General features: G+C 38.4%; 1 protein-coding gene across 5 annotated transcripts in view; it reads right to left on the bottom strand.

Moving 5' to 3' along the window:
• Window positions 1-3,923: 3,923 nt before the first annotated feature.
• Window positions 3,924-16,722, bottom strand: part of BRDT (bromodomain, testis-specific) — a 64,905-nt gene continuing 52,106 nt past the window's right edge. For 4 of the 5 annotated variants that reach the window (XM_011973471.1, XM_011973476.1, XM_011973482.1 and 1 more), the window contains 3 exons: window positions 12,806-13,011; window positions 12,129-12,309; window positions 3,924-4,146 (listed from right to left, as the gene is read on the bottom strand). In XM_011973471.1, coding sequence (XP_011828861.1) covers window positions 4,078-4,146; window positions 12,129-12,309; window positions 12,806-13,011 — 456 coding nt within the window. In that variant the 3' untranslated portion in view covers window positions 3,924-4,077. The remainder of the gene's footprint in view (window positions 4,147-12,128; window positions 12,310-12,805; window positions 13,012-16,722) is intronic. The other variant, XM_011973465.1, reaches the window with a different exon arrangement.

Raw genomic sequence — 16,722 nt, 5'->3', positions numbered from 1 at the left:
CAAAAAAAAAAAAAAAAAAAAAAAATTACATTACTATAAAGAAAAAAAGAGTGGGCCAAGGATGTGAGGAGCCAACTTAGAGAAGAAAACCCAGGTTTTCTTCTAATTGAATTACACTTACAGAAAAACCAGTGTGTAAGCTGATAATTATTTATAGGAGGAAACACTGATGGTAGAAACCAAAATTGGTAGAATGCCCTTAGGAAGGTAAAAAATAACAGATTCCCCTTAAATGAGAGCACAGACAATTCATCGTTTGTAACAAAGGAGATAGCAGAGCATCTGAATAGTGATGCTTGTAGATGTGGTTTTGGAAGTCTGTGGAAGGTCTGCTCAGATTGCTTCTGTTCTCAGTCCAAGAGAAGCAAGAAATAGGTAGCACAGACTGATGGTGGGTAGTGTTGATTAGTGGTCTGAGTAGAATGGAGATATAAAATAGTTGACTCCCTAGGGAGAGTGAATGGACCATGGAAACAGTAAGACTTCTGGGCAGCATTAAAGTTAATTTGAATTTATGCTCACAAATTTAAAGTGAGACTGGTTATCATGGTCACGTATCTTTCTCTAACCACACTCAGCTTCCTGAGTGCAAAAGTAGGCGTTCATATTTCATAAGGATTTGAGCTTTGCCAAGTGAATACAACAAAGGAGCAATGGAGTTGACAGAGTATGCAAAGGAGTGATTATTAATAACATACTACAGGCTGGGTGCAGTAGCTCACGCCTGTAATCCCAGCACTTAGGGAGGCTAAGGAGGGCGAATCACTTGAGGTCAGAAGTTCGAGACAAACCTGGCCAACATGGTGAAACCCCGTTTCTACTAAAAATACAAAAAAATTAGCTGGGCGTGGTGGCATGTGCCCGTAATCCCAGCTACTACTCAGGAGGCTGAGGCAAGAGGATTGCTTGAGGCCAGGAGACAGAGATTGCAGTGAGCTATCGTGCCATTGCACTCCAGCCTGTGCGAGAGTGAGATGCTGTCTCAAATAAATAAAAAGATAAATGATGTACTAAAAACTCAGGATAAGCACAGAAGTGAGGGCATGAAAGGAGAGGTGCTGCGAAAACACTAGGATTAATGGATTGTAGGTCTTCATGAGGTCTAAGGATTGTTGGCATCAAGGGTCTATAAGGAGTATGCTAGAAAAGATAGGAGAAAGTAGTGAGAGAATAGGATGCTTGAAACTGAGACTAAGGGTTTTTGTTATTGGTAATGACAAAGGAGTGAGTGGCTGAGGCTGATCTTGCTACTCAAGGTCATTAGCAGAGAGGTCAAAGGACTGAGAAGTATCATTTGGAGAGTGACGGTGAGGTAGAGACTAAAATCTCTGAGAACAAGAGTGAACCAGGAATGGTAAATGACAATGGGTGGCATAGTCTAATGATCATGAAAAATTTTAAGATGGAAGTTTTTAGGGAGGAGGGAGGTAAGAAAGAGAATGGTCTACAAGCAGCACTACAAAGACAAGAAAAGCCACAAGAAAACAAGCACCAAATGGGGGGGAGCTGCAGGAGACAGCCAGATTCCTGTGAGAGCAGGGGGATCTCAAACTTCAGGGTGTACGAGAATGACCTAGAGGGTTAGTTCAACTATGGATTGCTGGACCCCACACCCAGAGTTTCTGATTTAATAAGTCTTAAGTCTTTAGAATTTGCATTTCTAAAAAGTTCCCAGGTATTGTTGTGTGGTCCAGGGACTACACATTCAGAACAACTCAGAACAAAAACAAGAAAGAAAAAAGCAAAAGGATTGACTATGTAGAGAACATCGTTGATGACTTATCACGGATTCTAGAAAACACAATAAAAAGGTTCTAGGAGTTGGAGCAGGTGTGAGATGGGGCCAGAAAGGGAGTCTTCACAAAATCAGGCTTTAGCTGAAGACAGTTAAGAGAAGCCAAACAATCTTTTACTAAGAATAATGTGTAATATAGGAAGGATTGGTTAAAAACCAATACTTTTATTTGCTAAACTGACTTTAACCCACTAAAAATTTGTTGAGTATCTGCAATGTGCCAGGCCCCTTATAGCCTAAGAAGGGGTTAAGTGCCAAGTCGGTTAAACAGAATAACCAAACATAGCTCACTATAATCTTTTATATTATGTAAATAAAATTATATATATATAATCATAGGACAATCTGTACTATTTAGCATAAACTGATTTCTTAATTAAAATGGGTATAGTTGGATAAGAAAACACTATCACTTTATTTATTTAGACAGGGTCTCACTCTCATCGTCCAGGCTGGAGTGCAGTGGCATGATTTTGGCTCACTGCAGTCTTGACCTCCTTGGGTTCAAGAGATCCACCCCTGCCCCCTCTGTCCTCCTGACCTACCCCCCTCCGCCCACCAACTGCCAGTAGCTGGGACTACAGGTGCATGCCACCACGCCCAGCTAATTTTTGTATTATTTTTGTAGAGACAGAGTCTCAACATGTTGCCCAGGCTGGTCTTGAATTCCTAAGCTCAAGCAATCTGTCTGTCTCAGCCTCCCAAAGTGCTGAGATTACAGGCGTGAGCCACCCTAACTGTCACTTTAATTCTGGCTGTGTCATGAAGGTCACATCACCATTTAGTTACTACTTAATCATGTTTTTAAAATGCCTGATTAAAATTTAAAGATAGTTTGAAAATTTATCATATTAATTGTAAAAATAAGTGAAGTCAAGACAACTTTTTCTCTCTATAATAAACATATACTTCAAATTTTTACTTTAGATAGTAGCAGAACACTGCCTGAATCATGTTACACTTCAAGAGTTCAAAATTTTAAAACACATTAAGCTGATACACATGGTTTACACATAATTGCAACTTGAAAATAACAAGAGAAATATTTTACAGAATATTTAAATAAGTCTTATTGTAGTTAAAATATTTTAAACATTCATTGCTATCACATACGCATAAGAAATGTCTCGTTTATATAGAAACTTACATACATAGTATTCACTATTAAATATTACAAATAAATATTTTAGTTATTTTGACTCAAATTCAACATCTTTGAAACCATCGGCAATATTTCTTTTTTTTTTTTTTTCTTTTTTTGAGACAGGGTCTTACTCTGTTGGTCAAGCTGGATTGAAGTGGCACAAACACAGTTCACTGTAGCCTTGACCTTGTGGGCTCAAGTGATCCTCCTGCTTCAGCCTTCCATGTAGCTGGGACTATGGTGTGTGCCACCATGCCTAATTTTTTTTTTTTTTTTTTTTTTTTTTGTAGAGGCAGGGGTCTCACTCTATCACCCAGGCTGGAGTGCAGTGGTGCAATTTCAGCTCACCACAACCTCTGCTTCCTGGACTCAAGTGATCTTCCCACCTCAGCTTCCCAAGTAGCTGGGATCACAGGCATGCACCACCACACCCAACTAATTTTTCGTATTTTTTGTAGAGACAAGGTTTCACCATGTTTCCCAGGTCCAAACTCCTGAGCTCAAGAAATCTGCCCACCTTGGTCTCCCAAAGTGCTGGGATTATAAGTGTGAGCCACCACAACTGGCAGTTCCAGCCCATATTTCTTTAAAACTACATTTCAATATAAATTTTTAATATAGAACCAGCTGGGAATCTTATGAAATCTGACATTCAGTGAAACCAAGTATTATTTGTTAGAATCTAAATATTTTTGAAGGCAGACAAGTATTTGTTTTAAAAGTTAAAAACTCAACAGGAACTATGTTTTTTATACACTTTCATATATTCATTATTTTTCACTTATTGAATTACAAAAATCATACTCTTCATTTTTAAACAAGCAGGAACTATCTTGGATTTTCATTGCTTAGTACAGGGCCTATAATACATAGACAATTATTTATAGAATGAATGAATATCTGGGAATTTTGTCCAATTTTTAGGGATCCAAAATTACTAAATTTCCTGTGAATTATGTCATTTGAAAAATAAGCATGTAGCTATTAAAAATGTAAGTGAAAACTGTTTAATCATTTTAGAGCAGTCAAAATACAATATAAGATTGGTATCTTGGTATCTGAAAGCAATCATTTTACCACATGCATTTTGATCTTTTACCATTCATTTTAAGTTGATGGTTAATTTAAAAACTAAGTTTTAATCAAAGTTGTTTTCAAACATTGTCATAATGTCACTTTGAAGGGTCATATCAATGGTACCCGCCATCTGTAGAAAAAGCAGAAAATTTTAAGATTACTTTAAAAATGTATGCCTTTACTAAAACTATACAATAATGATTATGCAACATTTGGGAACAGATCATACAAAATGAAAACTATTCAATAATTTTTTTATTTTTATTTTCTCAGGTTGAACAATAAATTTGTACATAATTATTTTTGTTCAAATACTACCTGATTTGTTAATATATTGTTCATGTAATAAATAAAAAACAAAACCTACAAGAACACTAAGAATAAGTTTGACCCCTCTCCACAAGTAAAAGAGAAAGTTCAATGTTGACAGAGTGGGTAAGAACATGAACTCTGAGAGCACATTGTCTTACTTATAAACCCAACATAATGCCAGACACACAAAATTACTTTTTGAATGAACCAATATCTTTGTTATGCGAGATAACCATAACATGTAATGCTAAAGCTATGGGCTTTCCTTGATTCTGCCACTTACTGTGTAACCTAGTAAGTCTATTCTATGTATAGGCATTTATGAAGAATTAGATTACATGTATAACATTCAGCAAAATGCCATATTAATCACTAAAAAGCTATTTAAAAATAAGCCAAAGTAGAGAAAAAGCTAATTAAGACAAAGGAAACAAATGTCAACTATATTCTGAAGCCTTTTCTAAATCCCCTTATAGGTAGATATTCTTTAGCATCTGAGATGACACCAAATATTAAAGTTCACAAAATTATTTTTAAAAAATAAATCAATAAACAGCAACAGACCAGAGTGGTAGGTAAAAGCACCAATTTGCAATCAGTGGGTTGGCTTCTTGAATGGGAATTAGCATTCTCATTAACTATGTGGGAAAATATTTGGAATTATGATTTACCTACTGAAAGAATATTTGAAAGGTATGTCTGACTCTTACAAACCATATAAATTTCTTTAAATCTGCCTTAGAGACAAAGGAATACTTCTTAAATCTTAATCTAGACTACATTCTTTTTTATCTTTTTTTTTTTTTTTTTTTGAGAGGGAGTCTTGCTGTCGCCCAGGCTGGAGTGCAGTGGCGCAATCTCTGCTCACTGCAAGCTCCGCCTCCCGGGTTCACGCCATTCTCCTGCCTCAGCCTCCTGAGTAGCTGGGACGACAGGCGCCCGCCACCACACCTGGCTAATTTTTTTGTATTTTTAATACAGATGGGTTTTCACCATGTTGGCCAGGATGATCTCCATCTTCTGACCTCGTGATGCGCCCACCTTGGCCTCCCAAAGTGCTGGGATTACAGGTGTGAGCCACCGCGCCCAGCCATCTCTTTTGTTTTTTTTTTGAAACAGAGTGTCATTTTGTCACCCAGGCTGGAGTGCAGTGGCATGATCTCAGCTCACTGCAACCTCCACCTCCTGGGTTCAAGTGATTCTCTTTCCTCAGCCTCCCGAGGAGCTGGGATTACAGGTGTGTACCACCATGCCCAGGTGATTTTTGCATTTTTAGTAGAGTCAGGATTTTGCCACATTGGCCAGGCTGGTGTTGAACTCCTGACCTCAAGTGATCCACCTGCCTTGGCCTCCCAAAGTGTGGGATTACAAGGCGCAAGCTACTGCAACTGGCACAGACTACATTCTTTTTTTTTTTTTTTTCTTGAGACAGAGTCTCACTTTGTCACCTAGGCTGGAGTGCAGTGGCATGACCTCAACTCACTGCAACCTCTGCCTCGCAGGTTCAGGTGATTCTCATGTCTTAGCCTCCCAAGTAACTGGGGCTACAGGTGCGCACCACCAAGACCAACTAATTCTTGTAGTTTTAGTAGAGATGGGGTTTCACTATATTGGCCAGGGTGGTCTCGAACTCCTGACCTCAAGTGATCCACCTGCCTTGGCCTCCCAAAGTGTTGGGATTACAGTCATGAGCCACTGCACCCGGCCCCAGACTACATTCTTAACACCCAGTTTCTAGGATGCCAAATGTCTAGCCCAGATAGTTCCTTAAAGTTCTATTCTAAGCCTCCAATATAGGCATTGGATACGTTGTCCTAGTTTAAATATCATGTGATACTGCTATAAGTATCCAGACATACTGCAAAATTTGTAGAATATGTAATGAAACCTGCTTTTATTTAAAGGTTGTGTGTATTGGCTTATTTTAGATTTTCTTACATCTTGACTAAAATCTGTGCATGTGGAACAATTATCGACAGAGAACTGTACCAATTAACCTTAGATACCATGATTTTTTTTTTTTTTTTTTTAATAGATGGACTTTTGCTCTTGTTGCCCAGGCTGGAGTGCAGTGGCGTGATCTCGGCTCACTGTAACCTCTGCCTCCCAGTTCAAACGATTTTTCTGCCTCAGCCTCCTAAGTAGCTAGGATTACAGGTGCACCACCATGGCTGGCCAATTTTTGTATTTTTAGTAGAGAGGGGGTTTCACCATGTTGGCCAGGCTGTTCTCAAACTCCTAACTTCCCGTGATCTGCCTGCCTCAGCCTCCCAAAGTGTTAAGATTATAGGCGTGAGCCACTGCACCCAGCCAATACCATGATTTTTAATACTAATGCTCCCCACAGCTGACACTATAAGCTGGCTGTTCCTTACCATGTGGTCCTAAACACACTCTTCAACTATTCAAATTTAAGATAAAAAGTTTGGTCAAGGGAACTGGCATGTGGTGAACTTTTGGGAGCTCTGCTAAGTGTCAAGTTGTTATTGCTTTATAGAGTATGGCTCTCTCGATTGGCAGCAAGAGGTTGGGCTGTCAAAAATGATAGCAAATAGATCCAAGATCAGGTTGTTAGTTATCAAGCTGCTAGATGTAACATCATTAGTCAACTTTCAGTGGGTTCCTAATCTAGTCATGTTCCAGAAATGTGCTTAGGATACTAGGAAATGTATCAGGTTACCTAGTTGTGTTGTTGGGCTGCAACTAGGGTGCAGTGAAATCACTTGGGGGTAACTTAAGTCAGGTCCTTGTGAGTACCAACAGGAAACATTTTTACATCAGTACAGAAAGACTTTAGGTCAGCTGATAATGAAATTTAACAATGAGTTCCTAAAAACCTCCAAAAAGACAATACCAAAAAGTTTCTATTTAAAATTGAGTTCATTAAAGTTTAAAATTCAGTTCCTTAGTTGCATTAGCTACATTTCCCGTGCTCAAGAGCCCTATGTGGCTACTTCCTAGTATGTTTGAATGGATAAAGCATATTTCTGTCATTGTAGAAAGTTCCATTAAGATTACACTGCTCGGCTGGGCGCGGTGGCTCAAGCCTGTAATCCCAGCACTTTGGGAGGCCGAGACGGGTGGATCACGAGGTCAGGAGATCGAGACCATCCTGGCTAACACGGTGAAACTCCATCTCTACTAAAAATACAAAAAACTAGCCGGGCGAGGTGGCGGGCGCCTGTAGTCCCAGCTACTCGGGAGGCTGAGGCAGGAGAATGGCGTAAACCCGGGAGGCGGAGCTTGCAGTGAGCTGAGATCCGGCCACTGCACTCCAGCCCGGCTACAGGGCAAGACTCCGTCTCAAAAAAAAAAAAAAAGATTACACTGCTCTAAAGTAAATTTCACCATATGTTAAATGTACAGGACTATTAAATGTGATTTGTTTCTACCTTAGTATTATAAAATATGTGGCTGACAAAACTTTTGTTATTCCCTAGAAAATTACTCTGTACTTTAACCAATACTATAGCTAAAGCCAATGGCTCTTCTCTTCTCAAACTAATGTTCTTATATGCCTTATGAATTTACATGTTTTTCCTAGGATTACAAAAATATCTAGTTCTATGGGACTAACATTGCTAGGGAAAAAAAAAAAAATCTAGCACCCAACAAGGTAATATTCACGACATCTGGTATTTATGATTATCAGTTATGCAAAGCAGAAAAACACTATTCACAAAGAAGAGACTAACCAATCAATTCAAACTGACCCAGAACTGACAAAATACTGGAATTAGCAGAGAAGCACATTAAAACAGTTATTTTAACTGTATTCCATTTTTTCAGAAGTTTAATACAGACGAAAAACAAAAAAACACATACATTTTTAATAAACCCAAATCTCACATCTACAATGTCTGCGATGAAAAATAAAACACTGGGGATTAACAGAAGATTAGATACTGAAGAAAAGACTGGTGAATTTATCCAAAATGAAATTCAAAGGGAAAAAAGAATTTTAAAAATTAAAAGAGCAGCCCAGGTGCAGGTGGCTCACGCCTGTAATCCTAACACTTTGGGAGGCAGAGGCAGGCAGATCCCTTAAGGACGGGAGTTTGAGACTAGCCCTGGCCAACATGGTGAAACCCTGTCTCTACTAAAAAAATAAAAACAAAAACAAAATTAGCTGGGCATGGTAGCATGTGCCTGTAGTCCCAGCTACTTGAGAGGCTGTGCCATGAGAATCACTTGAACCTGGGAGGAGGCAGAGGTTGCAGTGAGCCGAAATCACACCACTGCACTGCAGCCTGAGCAACACAGTGAGATTCAGTCTCAAAAAAAAAATAAATAAATAAAAAATAAAAGAGCATTAGTGAGCTATGGGGCAACTTTCAATGGTCTAATACATAAATAACTGGAGTCCTCACAAGGGAGTGAGGGGGGATATTATTCGAATAAATAATGGCCAAAAGCTTTCCAAGCTTGATGAAAACTATAAACACACATCTCAAATAAGCTCAACAAATCACAAGAAACATGAAGAAAACAATTGCTGAAACCCAGTGATTAATACAAATGTTAAAGGCAAGTAGAGGAAAAACATACTATATACAGAAGACCAAAGATAATAGTATTGGATTTCTCAGTGGAAACAATGGAATCAATGAGACAGTGAACAAGTACCTTTAAAGTGCTAAAAGAAAAAACATTAAAGCTCTAAGAGTTCTAAATTCAGCAAAAGTATCTTTCAAAATTGAAGGCAGGGCCAGGCGCAGTGGCTCACACCTGTAATTCTAGCACTCTGGGAGGCAGACGCAGGCAGACTGCTTGAGCCCAGGAGTTCAAGACCACCCTGGGCCACACAGTGAGACTTTGTCTACAAAAAAAACAAACAAACCAAAAAAAAAAACCATCAAAAAAATTAGCTGGCTGTGGTGGTGCATGCCTGTGGTCCCAGCTGCTGCAGGGGTTGGGGTAGAAGGATCGCTTGAGCCTGGGAGGTCAAGCCTACAGTGAGCCAAGATCATGCTGCTGCACTCCAGCCTGGGCAACAGAGTGAGACTGTATCAAAAAAAAAATAAAAGTGGCAAGTTGAAAAACCTGCAAACAAATGTTTATGACAACTTTATTCTTAATTGCCTGCTACCTGGGAGGCTAAGGCAGGAGAATTGCTTGAGCCGGGGAGGTGGAGGTTGCAGTGAGCTGAGACTGCACCATTGCATTACAGGCTGGGCAACAAGAGCGAAACTCCATCTCAAAAATAAATGAATAAATAAATAAAATAAAGAAATGAAAAGCACACGAAGTGGTAACTGCATAAATATAAGATTCTTTCCTTATTATTTAAAACAATTTAAGAGATATTATCAGTTTTTAAACAATAGCATAAGGCTGACAGGGGAGGAATGGAAGTAACTATCGTAAAGCTCTCACACGAAACATGAGGTGGTATAACATAAATTGAAAGCAGACTGTGATTAAGTTAAAGGTGTATGTTGTAAACCGTAAGCAACCACTAAAATAGGAAAACAAAGAGTTACTGATTATGTCAATGAAGGAGATAAAGTGGACTAAAAAATGCTCTGTAGACATAAAGAACGAGATCATGTCTTTTGCAGGAACATGGATGGAGCTGGAGGCTATTATCCTCAGCAAACTGATGCAGGAACAGAAAATCAAATACTGCATGTTCTCACCTATAAGTGGGAGCTGAATGATATGAACTTAGGAACACAAAGAAGGAAACAGCAGACACTGGGGTCTACTTGAGGGTGGAGGTTGGGAGGACAGAGAGGAGCAGCAAAAAAGATAACTATTGGGTACTGGGCTTAATACCTGGGTGAAGAAATAATCTGTACAATGAACCCCTGTTTGCCTATGTAACAAACCTTCACATGTACCCCAGAACCTAAAACAAAAGTTAACAACAAAAAAAGCTTAATACAAAAACGGGCAGAAAAAAAAAAAAAAAGACAAGGACAGGAACAGAAAACAAATATCAAGATGATGAACTCAAACTTAATGGTGTCAATGATTATACCGAATGTAACTAGTCTAAACATGTGATTAAAAGACAGGGATCTTTGGCTAATGCCTATAATCCTAACACTTTGGGAGGCCAAGGTGGACAGATTGCCTGAGCTCAGAAGTTTGAGACCAGACTTGGCAACATGGCGAAACCCCGTCTCTACTAAAAATATAAAAAATTAGCTGGGTGTGGTGGCACCGGCCTGTAATCCCAGCTACTCGGGAGGCTGAGGCATGAGAATCGCTTGAACCCAGGAGGCAGAGGTTGCAGTGAGCCAAGATTGCGCCACTGCACTCCAGCCTGGGCGACAAGAGCGAAATTCTGTCTCAAAAAAAAAAAATAAATAAAAATAAAATAAAATAAAAATAAAAATAAAAAACAGCCGGGCATGGTGGCTCACATCTGTAATCCTAGCACTTTGGGAGGCCGAGGCAGGCGGATCGCCTGAGGTCAGGAGTTCGAGACCAGCCTGCCTAACATGGTGAAACCCCGTTTCTATTAAAAATACAAAAAATTAGCCAGGCATGGTGGTGTGTGCCTGTAATCCCAGCTACTGGGGACGCTGAGGCAAAAGAATCGCTTGAACCCGGGAGGTGGAAGTTGCAGTGAGCTGAGATCGTACCATTGCACTCCAGCTTGGGCAACAAAAGTGAAACTTCGTCTCAATAAAAACAAACAAACAAAAGCAAGCTCCCATTACATGTTGCCTACAAGAAACTCACTTTAAATAATTTTAAAAAACACAAAATAGGTTAAAAGTAAAATGATAGAAGGAATTTTACTATGCCAACACTAGTCATAAAAAGGTGAAGTGCCTATTTTAAATTTCAGTGTAATTTTCAGAGTAATTATTACCAGAAGTAAAGATCATTTCATAATGAAAAAGAAGACAAAGCAACTTGGCCCGATTAACACCCTATCCAACAGCAATAAAATACACATTCTTCATATGCACACAGAATATTTACCAAAATAGACTATAAGCCAAGCCATAAAATAACTCTCAGTAAATTTCAAACAGTTCAATCAGATGTGTGTACGACCACAATGGAATTAAATTAGAAATCACTAACAGAAATCACTAGAATCAGAAAATCCCCAAATATCTGGAAACGAAACACTTCTGAAACAATCCATGAATAAAAGAAGGAATCAACTCTAGCTTTTAAAGTATTATTTTCTGCGTATTAGGACTCCTAAGTGAAAGTCAGTTTCTTAATCTAGCAGTCAACTGAAGAAATGCTGACCTGGAACAGATGGCGTATCTTCTGGCCACAATTCATAGGTGGTTTACGGATTTTAAACGGTAATAATAGTAAGTGATAAATCCCTTCACCTAGTGCTAGGCATTTTCCTAGGTGCTTAATACATGCTCATTCATTTCACCTTCACAATAGGTATTATCATTCCCACTTTAGGGGTTAAATAATTGCCAAAGTCTACGAGTCTGGTAAACAGGCAGACCATCTTTTTTTTTTTTTTTTAAGAGCACGATGTTGCTCTGTCACCTACACTGGAGTGTAGTGATGTGATCATAGCTCCCTACAGCCTCTAACTCCTGGCCTCAAAAGATCCTCCTGCCTCTAAAACCATCATTTTAACTCAGGTAGTCTAGTACTTCCAGGATCAATACTCTATTATGGCATTGCCTCCTTTGGCTATGAAATTTTTTATTTTAAGCTTTAATTTTAGAACCTGATCCTCACTAAAGAGGTAAGTCTACTGTCACTGAAAAGTTACCCCAAATGCATCCTTGAACATACAAAAGACAGTGCTCTGTTCAATCTTTCCCTTGTTAAATTAGATTTAGTAAACTAAAATTCACTTACTGCTTCTCTCCTCCTCCTCTCTTGTTCTTTCTCCCTTGCTAAATTACGGTCTTTGAGAAGCCAGAGTTTGGATTTATCTTGAGCTTCCAATGACTGCTGATGTTCTTTCTGCTCTTCTCCAGAGCTCTTGTTTTGTATTTTATTTGAAAAAGATTCTACAGTCAATCCATTCCCAAGATCCCTTAAAGAAAAAAAGTATAGCTCAAAGTAGGTTTCAAGTTCCTTAAAAGTATTACAAAAATATGTTATTAAATGACAAATATAAAGCCATATATTAGACAACCATTTTCATGTTATAACATTATTTTAAGCTTTATTTTTGATGCATCAAATTATACATAGGTTAATCTATATTAATAAATAAATGGTTTTAGAAAACTGACCAAGATGAACCACTATCTTCTTACACATAGACTAGAAAAACTTTAAGACATTTCTGTAAAATAATGACTATATAATTTAGTAATTAGTATCTTTAGCTTAATCCCTTATTTGTCTTCAAAAGAGATACCACCACTTAGAAAAAGTATCAATAAAAATGTACTTTTTGCAATTACAATTTGCTTTGTGTTCTACTAAATAGTTGAATCATAGCCACTTAACAAATAAGAAATTTAATATATTTAAAATACATTCTATATCTCCCAAAGCCTCCTTTAATCCAGTAAATTACAGACCTCTGGTTTTCTTGCGATACTTTTGGTTCCTTTGTATTTTGTTCCAAATGCTTCCGTATGAGTTCCTGTGTCCGAGCTTTTACTTCCTTTTCTATGGCTGCTTTTCTAAATTGGTTGAAGAGCTCATCTGAGGATTTCATGACACCTGATGGTTTCACGGATTTGCCCAAACTTTTCCATGAATCTGCATTCTTAATCTTTATATCCTAAAACAAGTATTTGGTTCAGTCTACGTCTACAGATGTTAACCAAATTTTAGAAGGAAGAAAATATTTTTTGATACAGCAATAAATTTAATGAAGATTCTAAAGGCCTTCATGTACTTTTACTAAAGTTAAAGGTTGCTAAAGTCAGAAAAAAAATACAAAAACATAATAGATCATCTAAACTCAATTATTAATCTGAGACCAAATTAAAGTAGCACGCTTGCCAATTAAGACATATATATTAACTGTATAATTTGCAGAAAGCATAAAAATAAATAAATCCCTCAGTGTAAACAAGATACTTATCATCTGATAGGGAAAGTAAGGCAAATGCTCAAAGGATTAATAAGAGGCAAAGTAAGATCATACCCTAAAAATGCCATGCAGTTTGTTGAGAGCCCTCTGACACATATATATTTTTTCTTTTGGTAGTTAAGAAGAAAAAACGTAAGTGATGTGACTGCTCTTCTTAAACAAGATACACCATGGTTGAGATTAGTGCTGCCCATCAGAAATATATGTAATTTAATGTTTGCTAATAGCCACATTTTAAAAATGTAAGTAAATTTAATATATTTATTTAACCAAATACACCCAAAGCATTATTTCTACATGTAATCAATATAAAAGACATAAGATATTTTTCCTTACTAAGTCATCCCAATTATTACATTTGCAAGACATTTCAATTCAAATGCTAAATTCCTACTAAAAACAATTGATCTGTAGATTTCATAAAATTCACAGTTGAAAAACTAGTTATGTATAGTCAAACTGTTCCAAACACATCTAAGTCTTCCGAAACTGAATTGTGTCCATTTTAAATTTTAATTAAAAGACAAATTTTAAAACTTAGTTCCTTTAGCTACATGTCAAGGGCTCAATTAGCCACATATGACCAGAGGCTACCATATTAGATAAGCACAAGTCTAGATGGCCCTTTCTAACAGTTAATCTGTCCATCTATAATAAGGGAAGAGGGCTGTGCAATACTAAAACATCCTCTGAGTTTCTAAAAATAATTATCTCCTTAATAATTATGCTTGATTGCACTTTTGATATATTTCCATGAAATATGGGGAGAAAACTTGTCTAGGGTCCCATATAAGGCAAAAGAAAATGTATGACTAGATACATTTATAGGTCTTTCATTTCTGTGCTGAAGTAATGGAGTAAAAACATCCCTCCCTGACCCCAACACAAGGACCTTTACCAATCACCAATGATCAGCCAGTTGTGCTTTCCTATAAGTTGTCAATAAAACCTGTTTCTGCCTCTACCTATGGAATGGGTTCATTACTAGTTCTACGACTCACTCAACTAAAGCATCTCACCTTCCAACAGAGATTTGAAACAGAACAGGTAATATCTGGTAGTACAGTCATCCCTTGGTATCCACGGGGAATTGGTTCCAGGACCTTCCACAGATACCAAAATCCATAGGTGCTCAAGTCCCTGATATAAAATGATACAGTATTTGCACATAACCTGTGCATATCTTCTCATATACTTTAAATCCTCTCTGGGCTAGTTATAATACCTAACACAAATGTAAACAGTTGTTATACTCTATTGTCTGGGGGAATAATGACAAGAAAAAAAGACTGTACATGTTCAGTATGGATCCAATTTTTTTCCCAAATATTTTCAATCCTTGGTTGAATCCACAGATACAGAACCCACAAGTACCAAGGGCTGACTGTATATTTAATAGAGAATAAAGGAAGGATGAAACCCTGGTCTCTGGCTCTGTGTCCTGAAATAATTATTTTACTGCAATGAAATTTTGACAGACCCCAAGTCAGGAAAGTTCATGTATGGAGCTTTTCAGGTATTACCAAGAATGAGAAGACTTTTGACAAGCAGAGATGAGGATGGAAAGCATTCCTCATGGAAGAAAGCACATAGTCAAAGGTCTTGCTAGGTTTATCTGGAGAGAAATGAGTAGTTCAGTTTCAATTAATTACAAGACACATTAGTTAAGACTGAGAAGTTAGCTTGGGGTCACAACACAGAGGTGCTTACTTTTCATTCTGGTGGCAGAAGTTGGAAACCACTAAAGCTTTCACACAGATAAGTAATTTAATCACAACAGTACATCAAGAGGACTAATATAAAAATATTAAAAGTAGAATAGGCTGGGCACAGTGGTTCATGCCCATAATCTCAACACTTTAAGAGGCCAGGGCAGGTAAATCACTTGAGTTCAGGAGTTCAGGTAAATCACATAGGTAATATGGCGAAACCCTGTCTCTACAAAATATTAAAAATTAGCAGGGTGTAGGCTGGGCACAGTAGCTCATGCCTGTAATCCCAGCACTTTGGGAGGCCAAGACGGGTGGATCACGAGGTCAGGAGATCAAGACCATCCTGGCTAACACGGTGAAACCCCGTCTCTAGTAAAAATACAAAAAATTAGCCGGGTACGGTGGTGGGCGCCTGTAGTCCCAGCTACTCAGAGTCTGGGCAACAGAGGGAGACTCCATCTCAATAAAAAAAAAAAAAAACAAAACCAAAAACCCAGGTATGGTGGTGTGCACCTGTAGTCCCAGCTACTCAGGAGGCTGAGGTGGGAGGATCACTTGAGCCTGGGAGATCGGGGCTGCAGTAAGCCGTGATTATGCCACTACACATCAGCCTGGGTGATAGAACGAGACCCTGTCTCAAAAAACAAAACAAAACAAAACAGTGAATGGATTATAACAAGGAAAGCCTCAACTAAGTCAGACCAGAACCACTTAGGAATGTTAAAAGAGCTCAGATTTAGGCAATAAGGCCTGGTCTCTGTGATGCTAAGGGAAAAGAAGATACCTTTAGGCCTGGTGCGGTGGCTCACGCTTGTAATCTCAGCACTTTGGGAGGCCGAGGCAGACAGATTACTTGAGGTTAGGAGTTCGAGACCAGCCTGGCCAACACAGTGAAACTCCATCTCTACTAAAAATACAAAAATTAGCTAGGCACAGTGGTGCTAGCCTGTATCCCCAGCTACTCAGGAGGCTGAGGCAGGAGAATCGCTTGAACCTAGGAGGTGGAGGTTGCAGTGAGCCAAGATCACATCACTGCACTCCAGCCTGGGTGACAGAGCAAGACTCTATCTCAAAAAGAAAAAAATAAATTAAAAAATAAAAACAAAAAAAGAAGATCTCTTTAAAGGTAAAACCCAAAGAATTTAGCACCTCTTTAGTTGTAGAGAACTGAGAAGTTGTCAAAAATGATAAAACTTATGAGAGATCATGTAGATGAAGTATATACGAGTCATCTACATAGAGACTGTAACTGAAATCTCCACAGTGGACGTTCAATCAGAAAAGAATAGTAGTAGGCCCTGGTTTCACACCTTATGAAGACTTTGGGAGGGATGCAGTTATTTAGAGGTCACTGGCCCCTCTGGGGCAGGGATGCAAATTATAGGCATATGGGAGCACCTAGATGCTAAGTAAAATAAAGACTGACTCTCAACTGGGGGTGATTTTGCCCCTTATCTCCCCAAAGTGGGATATTTGGCTATGTTAATAGACAATTTTGGTTTCAAATGCAGGTGGAGGAAAGGGCACTACTAGCATCTAGCAGGTAGCAGTTAGGGTTCCTGTTAATCAGCCTACAATGCGCACAGGCCCACCACCAAGAAAAATTTACCCAGCCTAAAATGTTAATAGTGCTATGGTTGAGAAACTCTAAGATCTGAACAGATAGTGAGAAAATAAGACAAAA

Source organism: Mandrillus leucophaeus, unplaced genomic scaffold, assembly GCF_000951045.1.
Source record: "Mandrillus leucophaeus isolate KB7577 unplaced genomic scaffold, Mleu.le_1.0 Scaffold1001, whole genome shotgun sequence".
Taxonomy (NCBI): Eukaryota; Metazoa; Chordata; class Mammalia; order Primates; family Cercopithecidae; genus Mandrillus; species Mandrillus leucophaeus.
The sequence above is the reverse complement of the archived record's forward strand: the minus strand, read 5'-3'. Positions and strand labels throughout refer to the sequence as shown.